Source organism: Haliotis rufescens, unplaced genomic scaffold, assembly GCF_023055435.1.
Source record: "Haliotis rufescens isolate VD_foot unplaced genomic scaffold, xgHalRufe1.0.p SCAF_20, whole genome shotgun sequence".
In the NCBI taxonomy this organism is placed as follows: Eukaryota; Metazoa; Mollusca; class Gastropoda; order Lepetellida; family Haliotidae; genus Haliotis; species Haliotis rufescens.
Genome location: NW_025963891.1, coordinates 21,535,484 through 21,552,363, shown reverse-complemented (window position 1 = coordinate 21,552,363; position 16,880 = coordinate 21,535,484). Strand labels below are relative to the sequence as shown.

At 39.1% G+C, this 16,880-nt stretch overlaps 1 protein-coding gene across 1 annotated transcript in view; it reads left to right on the top strand.

Moving 5' to 3' along the window:
* The window catches only part of LOC124137927 (PH and SEC7 domain-containing protein 4-like), a 36,156-nt gene extending 33,866 nt beyond the window's left edge, over positions 1–2,290 (top strand). The window contains exon 12 of the mRNA XM_046504374.2: positions 1,815–2,290. Coding sequence (XP_046360330.1) covers positions 1,815–1,905 — 91 coding nt within the window. The 3' untranslated portion in view covers positions 1,906–2,290. The remainder of the gene's footprint in view (positions 1–1,814) is intronic.
* The last annotated feature ends 14,590 nt before the right edge of the window (positions 2,291–16,880 follow it).

Genomic DNA, 16,880 nt, shown 5'->3' with positions numbered 1-16,880 from the left:
ATTGACAAAGGTGTGAATCAAATGTGTCATTGCACATGAAATTGTTCATGCCATTGTTCTACTTCACTCAATGTATGAAGTGTGTTATTAGCAGTGACTGATTTCGGTTCACGTCTTGCAGTGTATCACTGTCACATCTGTCATGTTCTTTTCAAGTCTTTTTCACTCACCTTTGTTTTCATATATGTTGTTCATTAGTACATACTTTTTAATTTTATGGTTTTTTTGTGAATGTTTATTTTGGGTGTATTCTTTATGTAATTTGTTATTTTGTTTGTATAAAAAACAATTCAGTGAAACCTTAAATTATATAATTATGCCCTCAAAACCAGGGATGTTTGAAAAAGTATACAGATTTTTATCATTTCAGTTGGACGTAATGTTTCAAAATTATATTTTCTTGAATTGTAATCGAAAGACCAATAACTTTTATATGTTTATCATTGCAAATTGTCATCAATTCTTCAGGTTTCACAAATTGTCTGTTTTTTCATACTGAAAAATTATGATCAGCTGCAGTGCAGTCTACATGAACCAGCACAGCTAGACCAAATCTTATCCAGACTGAGAGACTTGGAGGTTAAATACAAGTATTGCATGCTGGTTCTGCAAGCCTAATTGTAAGACTACCGTTATATCAGTGCTTTGTCAAACTGCACTGCAGGTTGTTTCTGTTGGGGATTTAAACGGCAGTGGTTTTTTTTGGGTTGTCTTATTTTAGTAACATTTACTTTCGTGAGATAGGTTTCTTTTTATTGTATTTGTAGTAGCATTTACACAAGAAAAATGTTACATAACAATGTTTTGCTAATGCCATGTGCAGCTATTAATCTTTGCTTGTTAAAACATTGTAGAAATCACATCACATATAATCATATCACATAGTATTAATCCTTAACACATATGCTATTTATATTATCAACATTATTAACCCTTAATACCAGCTTTCAGGCTTCATCAAAGGCAATAAGAGTTTATTAGATTGATAATATATACATTATTCAACATTTGTGGTACCTGGATCATGAATTCATGTATTGATGCAACTGAAACAATGTGTAAGCCAAAGGATGACAAATTTACTATTTCATTGGAATCACCATCCCTATGTTGTGAAAAATACCATAATCTTATCCCTGTAATTTGGCTACTTGGACAGCTTACAACAATTTGATCCTGATTTCTTTGTTCTATTAATTAACCCATATCCATTCCATGGCAGTCTTAATGATTGATACGTGGCGGTCGGATAGCGTAGTGGTTAAAGCGTACGCTCGTCACGCCGAAGACCCGGGTTCGATTTCAGACATGGGTACAATGTGTGAAGCCCATTTCTGGTACCCCCGGTCGTGGTTTTGCTGGAATATTGCTAAAAGCAGCTTAAAACCATACTCACTCACTCTTAACGATACTGATAAGAACCATATTTATATGTCTATGACATTTGAGGAATTTGAAAAAAGGAAAATTGACTGCCTTCTCCTCATGTATTTCCCAAATTCCAAAAGTACCCAGAATGGACTGTTTGTGGGTTGTTGTTTTTCTTCTTCTATCATAGGATGGTCAACTTTCAAATCACAAAATGATAAAACAATTCGGTATATGTATTTTTATCATCCACTTTGCTGCCAACAATAAAATGTTTCACATTCCAATATATGCGCAATATCATCAAACACAGAATTGGAAAATTCGTGTTCTTAAGTCACCTTATAAGCAGGCTGCTGAATGTGTTGGGTACTGTACATGTAGTTTACTTTTGTGGACGTCTTGTCTCCTTCTTGCTATTTAAACATGTCTTCTTGATGTTTCAGAATGGAGGATAAGGCAGACCTTGATCTGAGAACTAATCCTGGCCATGAGTTTCTCTACATCAACGTTGATAGTTTTGATACTTACCTTTGATACTTCCTGTGATGACGCCACGACTGGTGACTGACCGGATCAAGACGTTAGTGTAGAATGGTTGTGTGATTGCAGTTGACCTTAGAGGTTGTAATAACATTGAGGGGATGCTACTGGCTGACCTGAAGCTGACCTGATGTTGTAGATCACAGGTGGAAACTTAGGCCCTGGTGACATTGTTGTGATGATGCCATCACTGAGGTGATGCTCTGGCTGACCTGAAGCTGACCTGATGTTGTAGATCACAGGTGGAAACTTAGGCCCTGGTGACATTGTTGTGATGATGCCATCACTGAGGTGATGCTCTGGCTGACCTGAAGCTGACCTGATGTTGTAGATCACAGGTAGAAACTTTTTAGGCCCTGGTGACATTGTTGTAATGATGCCATCACTGAGGTGATGCTCTGGCTGACCTGAAGCTGACCTGATGTTGTAGAATACAGGTAGAAACTTTTTAGGCCCTGGTGACATTGTTGTGATGATGCCATCATTGAGGGGATGCTACTGGCTGACCTGAAGCTGACCTGATGTTGTAGATCACAGGTAGAAACTTTTTAGGCCCTGGTGACATTGTTGTAATGATGCCATCACTGAGGTGATGCTACTGGCTGACCTGAAGCTGACCTGATGTTGTAGATTACAGGTGAAAACTTAAGCCTTAAACTTGAACATTGTTGTGGTGAAGCCATCATTAAGGTCTGATCTGAATGGATGATTCAGACACTTATCTGTGACAAGAGTTACGTTTGACCAGCAGCAACCTGCCACAATATCGCCCGTATCCTTTAGGTCCTGTTGTTGTTAGGAGTGATGCGTCATCCACCATTGGAAACCAGGCAGAGGACTAGATTTTCAATTGTATCTTGCATCATCAACCTCATCATCAAGCTTTGGTGGTGTATCGAGTGATAGACATTGTCAGTTTTTGTTCCAATATCCCTTGGTTATCGTGGTCCTCAAGCTTTGCTGATGATCCATGTATCCATCAACGATACTTCACAAGCATTGTCAACACTTCATGAGTTTGTGTACCCTCCCATCACCAGTGAATACATATGTCTGCCATGTGGTGTAAAGTGACTTGTGACTTGTTTTAGTAAGCTAATGAAATGAGGCCTTTTTAAGCTCAAGGTAGGTCATGAACCCTTCCATGTGCATAAACTTAATGTGAAACCTTCAACTGTCTGCCACAAAAGCATTGCATGAAGTTACAAGGTCATGAGACATGTTGCACAGGTTGTTAAGGGAGAAACATTGCTGTCCGTGGGATGTAAGCAGGACACTCATTGGTTGCACGGGTTGTCAAGGGAGAAACATTGCTGTCCGTGGGATGTAAGCAGGACACTCATTGGTTGCACAGGTTGTCAAGGGAGAAACATTGCTGTCCGCGGGATGTAAGCTGGGCACTCATTGGTTGCACAGGTTGTCAAGGGAGAAACATTGCTGTTCGTGGGATGTAAGCAGGACACTCATTGGTCTAAGGACTTGCTGGTCAGTAAAACCAGGCCTTTGCTTGATTCACTTGTTAAAAATAGCGACTATAGGCAAAGCAGTCTATGTATTCACGGGTGAAGGAGGAATGTTGTGTTTACAGTACCTCACAATAAGATGATCCTGATGCAGGATCTCCATTCTCTTGTTGGTGTTAGCAACATATTTCAGCAGGACATGTTTCCTACATATGATGCTTCTCTGACCTCAAAATCTCAATGAGATCAAATTCGGGAAAATGTATTTGAAGATAGCAGGAGACATATATGTGGTTTCTAAAGAAGGAACATGTATCATTAACATTATGAGGTTGGCGACATATTTACTTCTCAAGTTGTATAATGTGGTAAATAAGAGAAGAAGCCTGTGATAGACAGTATGTATTAAGTCAGCCTGCAAAGTGAACACTTCAAGAAACAAGATGGCCAGTAATGGTTCAAGGGAGATAACCCACTAACCTGGAGAAAGTGGCTACAAACTCTTCAAAGAGACTCACGCTCATCTGTGAAAACCAACTGGCCACCTTCATTGTGTACTGCCTTGCACTGTACTGTGCAAAAGTGTGTGCAGCCGACGAACGGCAAGTCTTCCCCTGCTCTGATTGCTTTGATACTGTAGTAGTGATTCTTCAGCGTATCAAACTACAGAGGGAAGTATGATGTGCAATGTAGCAGGTCTTGTGTTCAAATGGTTCTTTAAAGTCTAAAAACACAGCCAATCTTAAGATGTGTTTTATGCTATAGTTTTAATGTAAATATGATAAATGTTTTATGTAATGGTCCCAATATTGATATATATGAGTGGTTTTAGTTGTGACCACTGCATTTGTTATTTTTCCTATGGCTTTTGCAGCTTGAACCTGCCTACAATATATACAGCTGATTTAATGTGTACTGGACCTTGTTTCATGTCATGTCCTTGTATGTGATAGTTCAGTTATTCCGTCGATCAATGCTGTGATCAGAGTTACCTCCCTTCCTCTGCCAGCTTGAATGCTTGCTTGTGTGTGCAACAACAATAATGTATTGAAATCAGAGAGCCTCGATACAGAATAGTGCATAACGTGAATGTCCAAAGGAAGCCTTTCTTAAAAGATGTATACTGTAGATAAATAATGGCATTCAGAGAACACAGGGTGAATTTGTAATGCAAATTTGTATAGAAATATAGCAAATGCAGAACTGAACATTATGCAAATGTATTTATGGTGACGAACGATGAGATTTGTGTCAAAACTAAAATGTTACAAATCGATTAATCAAAAATTATATTACAAATATGTGCATGTGCATGTGCATGTGCATGTGTGAAATATTATGCTGTATTTTCAAAATGAAGTGGAGGTTTTAATCTTCCATTGAATGATGCCAAAGTTACAAGGCTACCATGGCAACAAGATTTTCTTTGATCTGGAAATCTGGACTACAAGGGCAAGAATAGCTATGTGGGGAGAAGTATTTGATAGGTATGCGATGAAAGGTTGAAGAAATCATTGATTACTGTTTCCAAGTTATAAGCCGAATGTACTTCTTGAATACACCCACTGTGTATGATGTAGTTAGGAGCTGGGCCTCCACACTGATTCGTAGACCTCTCCCTTCCCTGCACGGACTTCGTTATGGTAGGGACAAAAAGAAAAATTGGTTTCCTACTTCGACTTTTGCAAAATAGGGCAGGAAGGTATTTTTATTTTATATTTTATTGCTTTATTATTGTTTTGAAAATAAATTGCAGTCTTTGCAGAACACATCAGTTTGTGGACTTGGGTAAACAGTCAGGAAACTGGAAACACATTTTGAGGGGGCGGACTAGGATAAAATCAGAATCATTACAGATATTTGTTTTCTGCACATTTTGGTGTAGGCTCATCTAAACAATAAAAATGTTTGGACCTAAATAATCAGTTACAGAAAGCAAGTGTTCACAAGTGTAAACACAGTTGTTGTTTTTTAGTTTTTCTATTTTTCTAAATTTCAGTTTGGCTTGTCTGTAAAACAAGAAGCAGCTCTGGCCTTATGTGTTCTACAAAGATAAAGGTGCATGGAGTTCTATTCTGTACACGGCTCAGGTGCACTGAAACCAGGGTTTGCTTCTACTGGGAGCCAACCTTTTAATACCGTATTCGACGTAATAAGCGCACGGGATGCTCTCAAACTTAGAAATAGGGGATTCTTATTAGAATATAATTTTGGTGAGAAAAAAAACAGAGTTGAAAGATCAAAAACTTTGTGGTTTATGCTGACAGTGAAATGATACAAAAGAAAAGTCTGTGCGTATCATACACGACAGATATATTTTCCAGAATTTAATTGCCCATAATTAAGGGTGCATATAACACACGAGTGCGTTTTATACACGAATAAATAAGACTTATGTACATTGATCAATGGGAAGGGGTGCTAATTGGGATTGTTCACTAGCCAATATATTAGCAAATATCGCGGTGGGCTCTCGGTATCCTCCAAAAACGTAGACAATTTTTTATTCAAATGTTATTTCATTGTCATTTATGATTATCAGTTATTTTCACTTGTTTATCAACAGTGGACCAACTGCATCCAGGTACTGAAGGGGTGTCTTTTCACGGCGATGAAGCTGTTCCTTCTCTCTGTAGACAACCTTCCTGGGTGGCGGTGCTGCTCCAAATTGAATCTGCGCTAGTTTCGCTCTCTCCGAAATTTCTACCTTCTGGATCAGTTCGATAAATCTGAAGATGTTTGGATGCTTGTGCTGGAGGGACTTGCCGATTCTGGAGTGGAAACCTTCTAGGTTGTTGTTTGTATGGGGCCCTTGTGTCACATGGTATATCCACAGTCGAGGTGGGAACCGGGGCATCATCATCCACCAATGTCGTATCCTCCAGTACACATTTTCATTCTTCGTCCTGTACGTGTAGCCTTCTAGGAGAACTTGTGGGGCACCTTTCTGGGACAAGACATACTCAACTTTATTACGCTTATTACGTCGAATACGGTAATCATTTTTATGGTATGGGTATTTTTATGTCACTGCTACAGTTTTGTTGCTCTGGGAGGAGCATAAGACTCTCTTGGGGAACCACAACTTGTTTTAATACAAGACAACAAGCCTGTCCGATGAACAATTTGGCTTGGGTGGGGTTGTTGGGGGAGGAATCCTCCCAAAAAATTCAAAACAATCCTGGGCCACCCCCAAAATATAAAATGGTTGATCCCTCATAGATCCAGTATTGGCTGCAAATGGGTATTAGCTCAATTACACTAGCTCTATTGCTTTTGTGCTTTGTTACCTCATCAATATTGTACACAACAGTATTCTGTTCGTATTCTATCTAGCCTGGATGGCATGGAATATTAGTTTATTTATCAATGTATTCTTATAGACAACTAGAGGCAAAAGAATGTCTCTGGTCATATTTCATATCTTTTTTAAGAAACTTCATTCACCAGCTAGTCTTGGGTAGATTTGTAATCAAATAACTTAGATAGAATGTATAAACAAGGACCTTTGTAAATGTTTATAAGTTTAATCAGTCTTTTATTTTATTTTAGTTGAAAGGAATTGTTCATAGTATAATACTGCTTGAAAGAGCAGGCTTTGAACAAAAGAAGACTAGATATAGTCATATGTAGTATTTGTGTGATGTTACAGAACAATTCACAAAGAAAAGGAAGCTTCCTTTGTCATAAGGGCTGAAAGAAATGGTGTGCCATGGTACTTGTCTTTACAAGCTGACTTTCTTCCTTCTTAATTACAGGTACCACCATCTTCATATTTAACAAATATTACCATTCACCATGTTCACAAATACATTTGTCATCATTTAACAATCAGACCATCACATGTAGACTTCATCCTTCACACATCGACTTCATCCTTCACATGTAGACTTCATCCTTCACATGTAGACTTCATCCTTCACATGTAGACTTCATCCTTCACATGTAGACTTCATCCTTCACATAGACTTCATCCTCCACATGTAGACTTCATCCTTCACACATAGACTTCATCCTTCACACATAGACTTCATCCTTCACATGTAGACTTCATCCTTCACACAGACTTCATCCTTCACACATAGACTTCATCCTTCACATGTAGACTTCATCCTTCACATAGACTTCATCCTTCACACATAGACTTTATCCTTCAAATGTAGACTTCATCCTTCACACATAGACTTCATTCTTCACACGTAGACTTCATTCTTCACACATAGACTTCATCCTTCACACGTAGACTTCATCCTCCACACGTAGACTTCATCCTTCACACGTAGATGTCATTCTTCACACATAGACTTCATTCTTCACATGTAGACTTCATCCTTCACATCATGCAAATATATATCACTTAAGTCACATATTTTCAGATCAGTTCATATTTAATGACAATGACCGAATGTCCTAAAGATTGTTTTCCAAACAGGAAATCATGAAAATGTTCAAGAATGTCCAGAGCAGTGCTCATTTTAGTTGCCTCTCATGGGGTACAAGAGACCTATTCTACCTCGAAATTCCCAATATAGAGCGAAATATCACTATCACCTCTTGTGAGGATATTTGGTAATATCTTTTAGCTTACCTGACTGAAAGTCAAGTGAGCTTATGTCATGACACGTTGTCCATCCATCCATCATTAATCGACTTCATCTCAGAAACTTCAAGGCCTGTGGAGCTCAAACTTTGTATGAATTATTGCAGCTATGGTTTCTAATAAAAAAATTCTCACAGAATTCTAGTTGCCCATGGCAGCCATATTGCTTTTTGGTCCAGCTACCCTTGTTTTCTAATGTTATTCATTTTGTATTTTTACGTTTACAAATACAATGCCCAAAAACAAAAATTTTACGAATGATCCCAGCTATGGCATGTCAAAAGTACTCACAGAATTCTGATCTGATTTTAAACATGACAGCCATTGTTACATAATTGTTTCAAATGAGCTTCAGATCCTTGTGGCACTTTTTTTTTGTTTACTTTTTAGATCAACTGACCCTTAAAAAAAAATAAAGTGGAAAACATCAAGTCTACAAAAGCACAATTTTGTGGCAGCTTGCCTAAACTAAGGTTTCCAGTTTCTAAAAAAACAATCCACCCAAACACACCTAGTGTCACCATGGTCACCTCCCAACAATCTAGGTCATGCACGCTTTTCATACCCGTCGACCTACACGCACTGAACACATGATTTCCCCAGCCAACAGATTCTCTTTCTAATCGACATGGCGAGGTAGCATACACTCGCGAGAGAATCTATTTGTCTGTTCTCTTATTTCCTATATTCCCTCTTTAAAGACTTCAAGAGTCCTTCTTCTTGACTCGCTTACGTGATCATTATCATTCTTATGACTACAACAACGAGAATCTCATTGGAACCCTGCTTCGTATAATGCCTACGCAAACCCAGTGCATGACTGGGAACACAACCCTCAGTATGTGGACTCCGTTCCCCCATGGTGCAGGTGCTCCTATGACACTGCTGACCCCGATTACCATCCTCAACCGAGCTACTATTCCTCGCCTTGCCGGGAATTTTCCTCCCTTCATCGTTACAGAGAAAACACCCTCATCGCTCGGCTACTACCAGCAGATGCCAATTTCCCAAAGGCCACTCATCGCATTCTTCCTTCAATGCACGGCTTGGGTTCGCCGTCAGCCCACCGCGTCCTACCAGATAGGCCGGTGACACTACAGTCTTCCACACAGATACTTCCTTCCTCATGGAATTCTAATTATTTAACCTCCGTCCCGGTGGGTGCAAGCATACAAACAGCTGGTTCTCACAGATGCTATAGGTACACTACATGCAAAGAACGCCATAGAGTGCCTGGGCACAGCTCCAACGACACCAGGTTTTTACTCACAGATCTTCATCAGCCTCCAACTCATTTTCAGCATGAACATTTTCAGCAAGAAATACCTCCACACTTCCGGTTGACGTCAATCTTGTTACTACGTACAATTTTTCGTCCCAGCGATGATCTACAGGACGTGTCAGGTTCTAATTTCTCTGCCGAATCACCAATGACCACATCTCCAATGGTGGTTGGTACTGTCTTAACATCTGCGAAGGAGTCTCCTTACGGCCCTTTATGACTCTACATCTTTTCGCAACCCACTTCTCTCCCAACCAACACTCACTATCCCAGTTTGTATCTCCCATCCTAGATCCACAGGCTTGGAACCACAATGCATTAACAGTCTGGTGGGAGGGCCTACACGCTTACACCTTTCCCCCGACCGGTGTTGTACCTGCAGAAGATAAAATCCACAATTCACGTCACACTGCTTTTGGTCCTTCAATCTTTCTCCCAGTTTCTCAACTCATCACCCAAAACGCTCAAAATGTATTTCTGATTCATTTACAGAAATCCTTTGTTGCCAAGGGTTACTCCAGAGAGGTAGCCAAGACCAAGTCTGTGGCTCATAGATCGTCGTTCAAGTCCCTGTACGACCATAAGCGGAAGGCTTTTTGAGGCCTACTGTCGCACTTTCTTTGCCTGCTACTGCTTGTCAACAACAAATTGCTGATTCCCTTCATCATCTCTGTTCATCACTTAAGCTTAGGGGATCTACCTTGGCTATCTACCGTGCTGCGATCAATTCCATTGACGCCTACAACAGGTGCAAAGGTTTCTATGGTTGCGGAACTGCAATCCTTAATTCAGTCTTTCAAGTTGGCGGACCAGTCATCTCTGTTCCAACCACTGACCTGGGATCTTAACGTCATACTTCGCCTTCTAACTTTGGCTGACTACAAGCCACTTGCCAAGAAGGAATTTGAACGTATATCGAGCTGTCTTTCTTTTGGCTCTGCCGGTGGCTTCTAGAGTGAGTGAGATTCATGCATTAGACGTTAACAGAGTTCTCTTGGAACGTACTAAGCACGGGAAAGTTTTCCTGGTCTTGCAATGGGATTTCTTCGCTGGGAAGAATGGGAAAACTCTTCCCAGAAAAGCTGATTGGTTAATTACTATCCCACCTTTGACGTCCATCTTGAATCCTGTCGCCTCTCCTTTTGTAGATATGGACAATTGTTCCTCTTTTCAACTTCACTTTCCGTTTCAATCCCTGATACGTGATTGATGGTTTTGATGAAGCGTTAAAAGAGATGCCAAGCTGACTTGTCCTGTCATTCATGGGAGATAGTAATATCACTGTCATGTAGTTTCAACTGGCTGGAGTCCATCCCCGAATTGATAATACAGTGTACATTGTATCATGTGGGTTTGCAATTATGTTCATTTACGTATGAACACGTTTCACACATTGCTCCTGATTTCATGTGTTTCATTTGTTCACATATCAGGGTCACAACACTTTTTTTTTAGTGTTTCTTCCCTATCCACGAGCTTTGTCTGGACAGTATTACTTAATATTGCTCATGTATATCCTACAGTTGTTGCCTTCATAGGCTATGGAGTTACACCCCACCATCAAACCATGAGATAAATGCATTGTGTGAAATAGGATAAGTTTTAAAAAATCCATTTTACAATAAATTGTGTATTTATATACTTATCCTATCTCACACGGTATATGCCCACCCCCGCATCACAATTCCTGTAGCCTTTTAAGTTGGAGAAAGAGAATTAGTTGGCCGGGGAAACTACGTGTTCAGCGAGATGACCATGGTGATGCTAGGTGTGTTCGGGTGGATTGTTTGTTTAGAAGCTGGAAACCTTTATTTAGGCATGTTTCCACATTGGATCGAAAGAAGAATGAGAAATACATAGAGTGAGATAGGATAAGTTTATTAACTTGCAATTATTGTAAAATTTACAAATTTCTTTAATTCCGCAAGCTTCAGATGTACATATTCAGAACAACAAACTTATGCACAGAATACATTATAACTGTTAGAAGGATGACCACATTTTAAAATACAAATACAATTAAGAAAGTCTCTGGGCTTTTTATCATATTTTATTGAGATAATTTAACAACTGTTTTTTTCTGTAAAATAGTTTTATTTCAGAGACTTGTTGTTAGTCTAATACCCATTCTACTGTATTAAGTACCAGTGATTGGTTCAAGCTGTAAGATTCATGCCAATTTCTAAAAATGCTTAGGCTGCTTATTTTGTTCTATTTGAACTGTGGTTTATTGTCATATTTTTTTACTATTTCATTGATGTCATAACTAGAACTGTTTGTGAATGTATACTATGTATTTGTCCCATGATATTATTAGTATAACGAGGCTTTAGTTTGATATATTGCTTTGCAACAAACGCTTACTCAGCATTTTCATCCTTACTTTTAAAAGTGATGTTTACTTGCTTGCTTAAAAACTTACGCAGATCTTTCCACACTCCAAAACGATGTGCAATTCTAATTTATTTTAAGCATATTTTTACCAAAATAGTTATAGCATATGTTTCAACTTACATTTTTTGCGGTCTCAGTTCTCTTTTATTATGTTTTATTTAGTCTGATTCTTATACGACTATTTTAGTATGATTCATCATAATATATTACATATATATGTGAAAATTATTATATTGTGCCATATTTTATGTTTAATAAAAAGTATTATCTCATGTAAAATCTATATGGGCTCTTCCAGGGGTGGGGGGGTAGCCTTGTGGTCAAAGCGTTCACTTCTCATGCCTAAGCCGTGGGTTGAATTCCCCAAATGGGTACAATTTGAAGCCCATTTCTGGTGTCCCCCTCTGTGATAATGCTGGAATATTGCTAAAAGCAGCGTAAAAATCATACTCACTTATTCATCTGGTACAAAATTGCTGTCTTCAAAGAAATTAAGCCAAGTTGTTTTAAAAAACTGACATGTGATTGGCCCAAGAACCCATGCAGTTTTCATGTAGATTTGGCAGTCAAAGTTCACTAAGGGTTCACCTCTTGCAACCTTTGATGGAGGGCTTGTCAGATCTTCATGCAGATTAAAACATTTTAGTGAGATTGATGTAGGCAAGAGCTTCAGGAAACAGACAGTTATCTCATGTTTACCAGCTCAGACCTGTTTTTGCCCAGTCACCCCTGGTTCAGAGATTCTAAGATGTTTGTTTTATTAGTGCTTGTTTTATCGATCCACCAAGCCTAAATGTGGAATAAAAATAAGCTGATGGTGACAGTCATACTTTAAATCAAGTAAAACCAAGAGGCCATGGAAAAAGGATGACTAGGTAGATTGGGTCTTCAGCAACCCATGCTTGCCGTAAAAGGCAACTAACGGGATCGGGACTTGTTGATGCATGTCATTGATCCCAATTGCGTGGATCAATGTTCATGATGTTAATCACTGGATTGACTGGTCCAGACTCGATTATTTACAGACCGCCATCATATAGCTGGAATATTGCAGAGCCAGTGTTGACAGATTTGTGGTAACTTGTTTCTGCACCATATTGGTTATTAAATTACATTATTAAAGTAGAAATATACAACAAATATTGTCTGTTGTAAATGCATTGTATTTGTTTGCTACTGGGTTGTCATATTAAACTGATACATTTAAATGTTCTTTTTTATGCTTATTTTCCAAGGTTGTCTTGCAAAGTAATCTTACTGCTTTGGTAGTGCATCGAGTCAGGTTATTCATTCAGTTATACAATTTTTATCTGAATCCTTGCTTGGTTTGAAGGCCCTAAAACTCCCTTACTTGTTGCAAGGTTTTGTAACTGACCAGTTTCATGTTACTATACACGAAAGTTTAAAAGATTTAAAGTCAAAAATATATTTTTCTATTCATTTCCAATTGAATAAAATAGTTTTTCATGTAATTTTTAAAATCAATGAAGTTTAATTGAAACACCTGCAATTTGTTTCCTGCATGAAAGGGAGAATATAAAACCACATCGCAAAAGTTCTGTTCTACGTAATAAGAAGCTGGCATTTACAAAACAAATGATACGTGAAGACTGACATGTTGTTTTGATCTGTGAAGCTCTATAGTTAGTTCTATTTTCTTAATGAAAGAGCCTCACCCCAACTCACCAGGCAATATTCCATCCCAAAAAAACAATCAGTTTCCTGAACTTGTCATAGATCCATTAGGAATCAACCTGGTAATGATGACATCCTCGAGAGGCTTAACCATTATCAGGTACATGTACCACCATCCTCATCTTCCGACCTTTTCTTCTTGGTGCAGTAATCTTACCAATTCACTAAACAACAAAACTATGGATGTGTAAATATTTGATCCGATTACTGTGGCGGAGACACAAGATGATTGTTTTTCCCCCCAGACAGAGTATTTGAGTAAAATATTCCCAACTAAAGACATTTTGGACTAAACAATTGTAGAAATAAAATGTTTCCCTTCTACAAATGTATTCCAATGACCAACAGTGACAGATGGTGCTTCAAAAGTCTGCCGATGCACAATTGTAACCATCAGGTGGAGTTTGTGAAAGTTTGCAAGTATTCTGGGTTTATAGACTGGTGTATATACATGTTTGTATTTTGACTTTGTCAGATTAAGAATAGGCTTCTGTACAATAAAAGCTGCATATATTATTTTCTGTTTGTTGTCCTTCCACATCTGAGAGTTGGTTATACACTGCATGTCAGTCATAATTGGCAGGTCATTTTTATGTGTGAGGAAAGCCATAGGGGACAGACATTTACTATTTTGGTAAAACCAAAGTATTATAATGAGGATCCTGGCATTGACAAGGGACACAACTCTGTACAATGGTTTTGCAGTACAAGACTACTACTATCTTCCACCACCTTGTGATCCAAGTAGAGTGAAGGGCCTCTCCATGTGAAATGTGATCCAAGTAGAGTGAAGGGATGTGAAATGTGATCCATGTAGAGTGAAGGGATGTGAAATGTGATCCATGTAGAGTGAAGGGATGTGAAATGTGATCCAAGTAGAGTGAAGGGATGTGAAATGTGATCCATGTAGAGTGAAGGGATGTGAAATGTGATCCATGTAGAGTGAAGGGATGTGAAATGTGATCCATGTAGAGTGAAATGTGATCCATGTAGAGTGAAATGTGATCCATGTAGAGTGAAGGGATGTGAAATGTGATCCATGTAGAGTGAAGGGATGTGAAATGTGATCCATGTAGAGTGAAGGGATGTGAAATGTGATCCAAGTAGAGTGAAATGTGATCCATGTAGAGTGAAGAGATGTGAAATGTGATCCAAGTAGAGTGAAGGGCCTCTCCATGTGAAATGTGATCCATGTAGAGTGAAGGGATGTGAAATGTGATCCATGTAGAGTGAAGGGATGTGAAATGTGATCCAAGTAGAGTGAAATGTGTTCTATTTAGAGTGAAGGGATGTGAAATGTGATCCATGTAGAGTGAAGGGATGTGAAATGTGATCCATGTAGAGTGAAGGGATGTGAAATGTGATCCAAGTAGAGTGAAATGTGATCCATGTAGAGTGAAGGGATGTGAAATGTGATCCAAGTAGAGTGAAATGTGATCCATGTAGAGTGAAGGGATGTGAAATGTGATCCATGTAGAGTGAAGGGATGTGAAATGTGATCCATGTAGAGTGAAGGGATGTGAAATGTGATCCAAGTAGAGTGAAATGTGATCCATGTAGAGTGAAGGGATGTGAAATGTGATCCATGTAGAGTGAAGGGATGTGAAATGTGATCCAAGTAGAGTGAAATGTGATCCATGTAGAGTGAAGGGATGTGAAATGTGATCCAAGTAGAGTGAAATGTGATCCATGTAGAGTGAAGGGATGTGAAATGTGATCCATGTAGAGTGAAGGGATGTGAAATGTGATCCATGTAGAGTGAAGGGATGTGAAATGTGATCCAAGTAGAGTGAAATGTGATCCATGTAGAGTGAAGGGATGTGAAATGTGATCCAAGTAGAGTGAAGGGATGTGAAATGTGATCCAAGTAGAGTGAAATGTGATCCATGTAGAGTGAAGGGATGTGAAATGTGATCCAAGTAGAGTGAAGGGCCTCTCCATGTGAAATGTGATCCATGTAGAGTGAAGGGATGTGAAATGTGATCCATGTAGAGTGAAGGGATGTGAAATGTGATCCAAGTAGAGTGAAATGTGATCCATGTAGAGTGAAGGGATGTGAAATGTGATCCATGTAGAGTGAAGGGATGTGAAATGTGATCCATGTAGAGTGAAGGGATGTGAAATGTGATCCAAGTAGAGTGAAATGTGATCCATGTAGAGTGAAGAGATGTGAAATGTGATCCAAGTAGAGTGAAGGGCCTCTCCATGTGAAATGTGATCCATGTAGAGTGAAGGGATGTGAAATGTGATCCATGTAGAGTGAAGGGATGTGAAATGTGATCCAAGTAGAGTGAAATGTGTTCTATTTAGAGTGAAGGGATGTGAAATGTGATCCATGTAGAGTGAAGGGATGTGAAATGTGATCCATGTAGAGTGAAGGGATGTGAAATGTGATCCAAGTAGAGTGAAATGTGATCCATGTAGAGTGAAGGGATGTGAAATGTGATCCAAGTAGAGTGAAATGTGATCCATGTAGAGTGAAGGGATGTGAAATGTGATCCATGTAGAGTGAAGGGATGTGAAATGTGATCCATGTAGAGTGAAGGGATGTGAAATGTGATCCAAGTAGAGTGAAATGTGATCCATGTAGAGTGAAGGGATGTGAAATGTGATCCAAGTAGAGTGAAATGTGATCCATGTAGAGTGAAGGGATGTGAAATGTGATCCATGTAGAGTGAAGGGATGTGAAATGTGATCCATGTAGAGTGAAGGGATGTGAAATGTGATCCAAGTAGAGTGAAATGTGATCCATGTAGAGTGAAGAGATGTGAAATGTGATCCAAGTAGAGTGAAGGGCCTCTCCATGTGAAATGTGATCCATGTAGAGTGAAGGGATGTGAAATGTGATCCATGTAGAGTGAAGGGATGTGAAATGTGATCCAAGTAGAGTGAAATGTGTTCTATTTAGAGTGAAGGGATGTGAAATGTGATCCATGTAGAGTGAAGGGATGTGAAATGTGATCCATGTAGAGTGAAGGGATGTGAAATGTGATCCAAGTAGAGTGAAATGTGATCCATGTAGAGTGAAGGGATGTGAAATGTGATCCAAGTAGAGTGAAATGTGATCCATGTAGAGTGAAGGGATGTGAAATGTGATCCATGTAGAGTGAAGGGATGTGAAATGTGATCCAAGTAGAGTGAAATGTGATCCATGTAGAGTGAAGGGATGTGAAATGTGATCCATGTAGAGTGAAGGGATGTGAAATGTGATCCAAGTAGAGTGAAATGTGATCCATGTAGAGTGAAGGGATGTGAAATGTGATCCAAGTAGAGTGAAATGTGATCCATGTAGAGTGAAGGGATGTGAAATGTGATCCATGTAGAGTGAAGGGATGTGAAATGTGATCCATGTAGAGTGAAGGGATGTGAAATGTGATCCATGTAGAGTGAAGGGATGTGAAATGTGATCCAAGTAGAGTGAAATGTGATCCATGTAGAGTGAAGGGATGTGAAATGTGATCCAAGTAGAGTGAAGGGATGTGAAATGTGATCCAAGTAGAGTGAAATGTGATCCATGTAGAGTGAAGGGATGTGA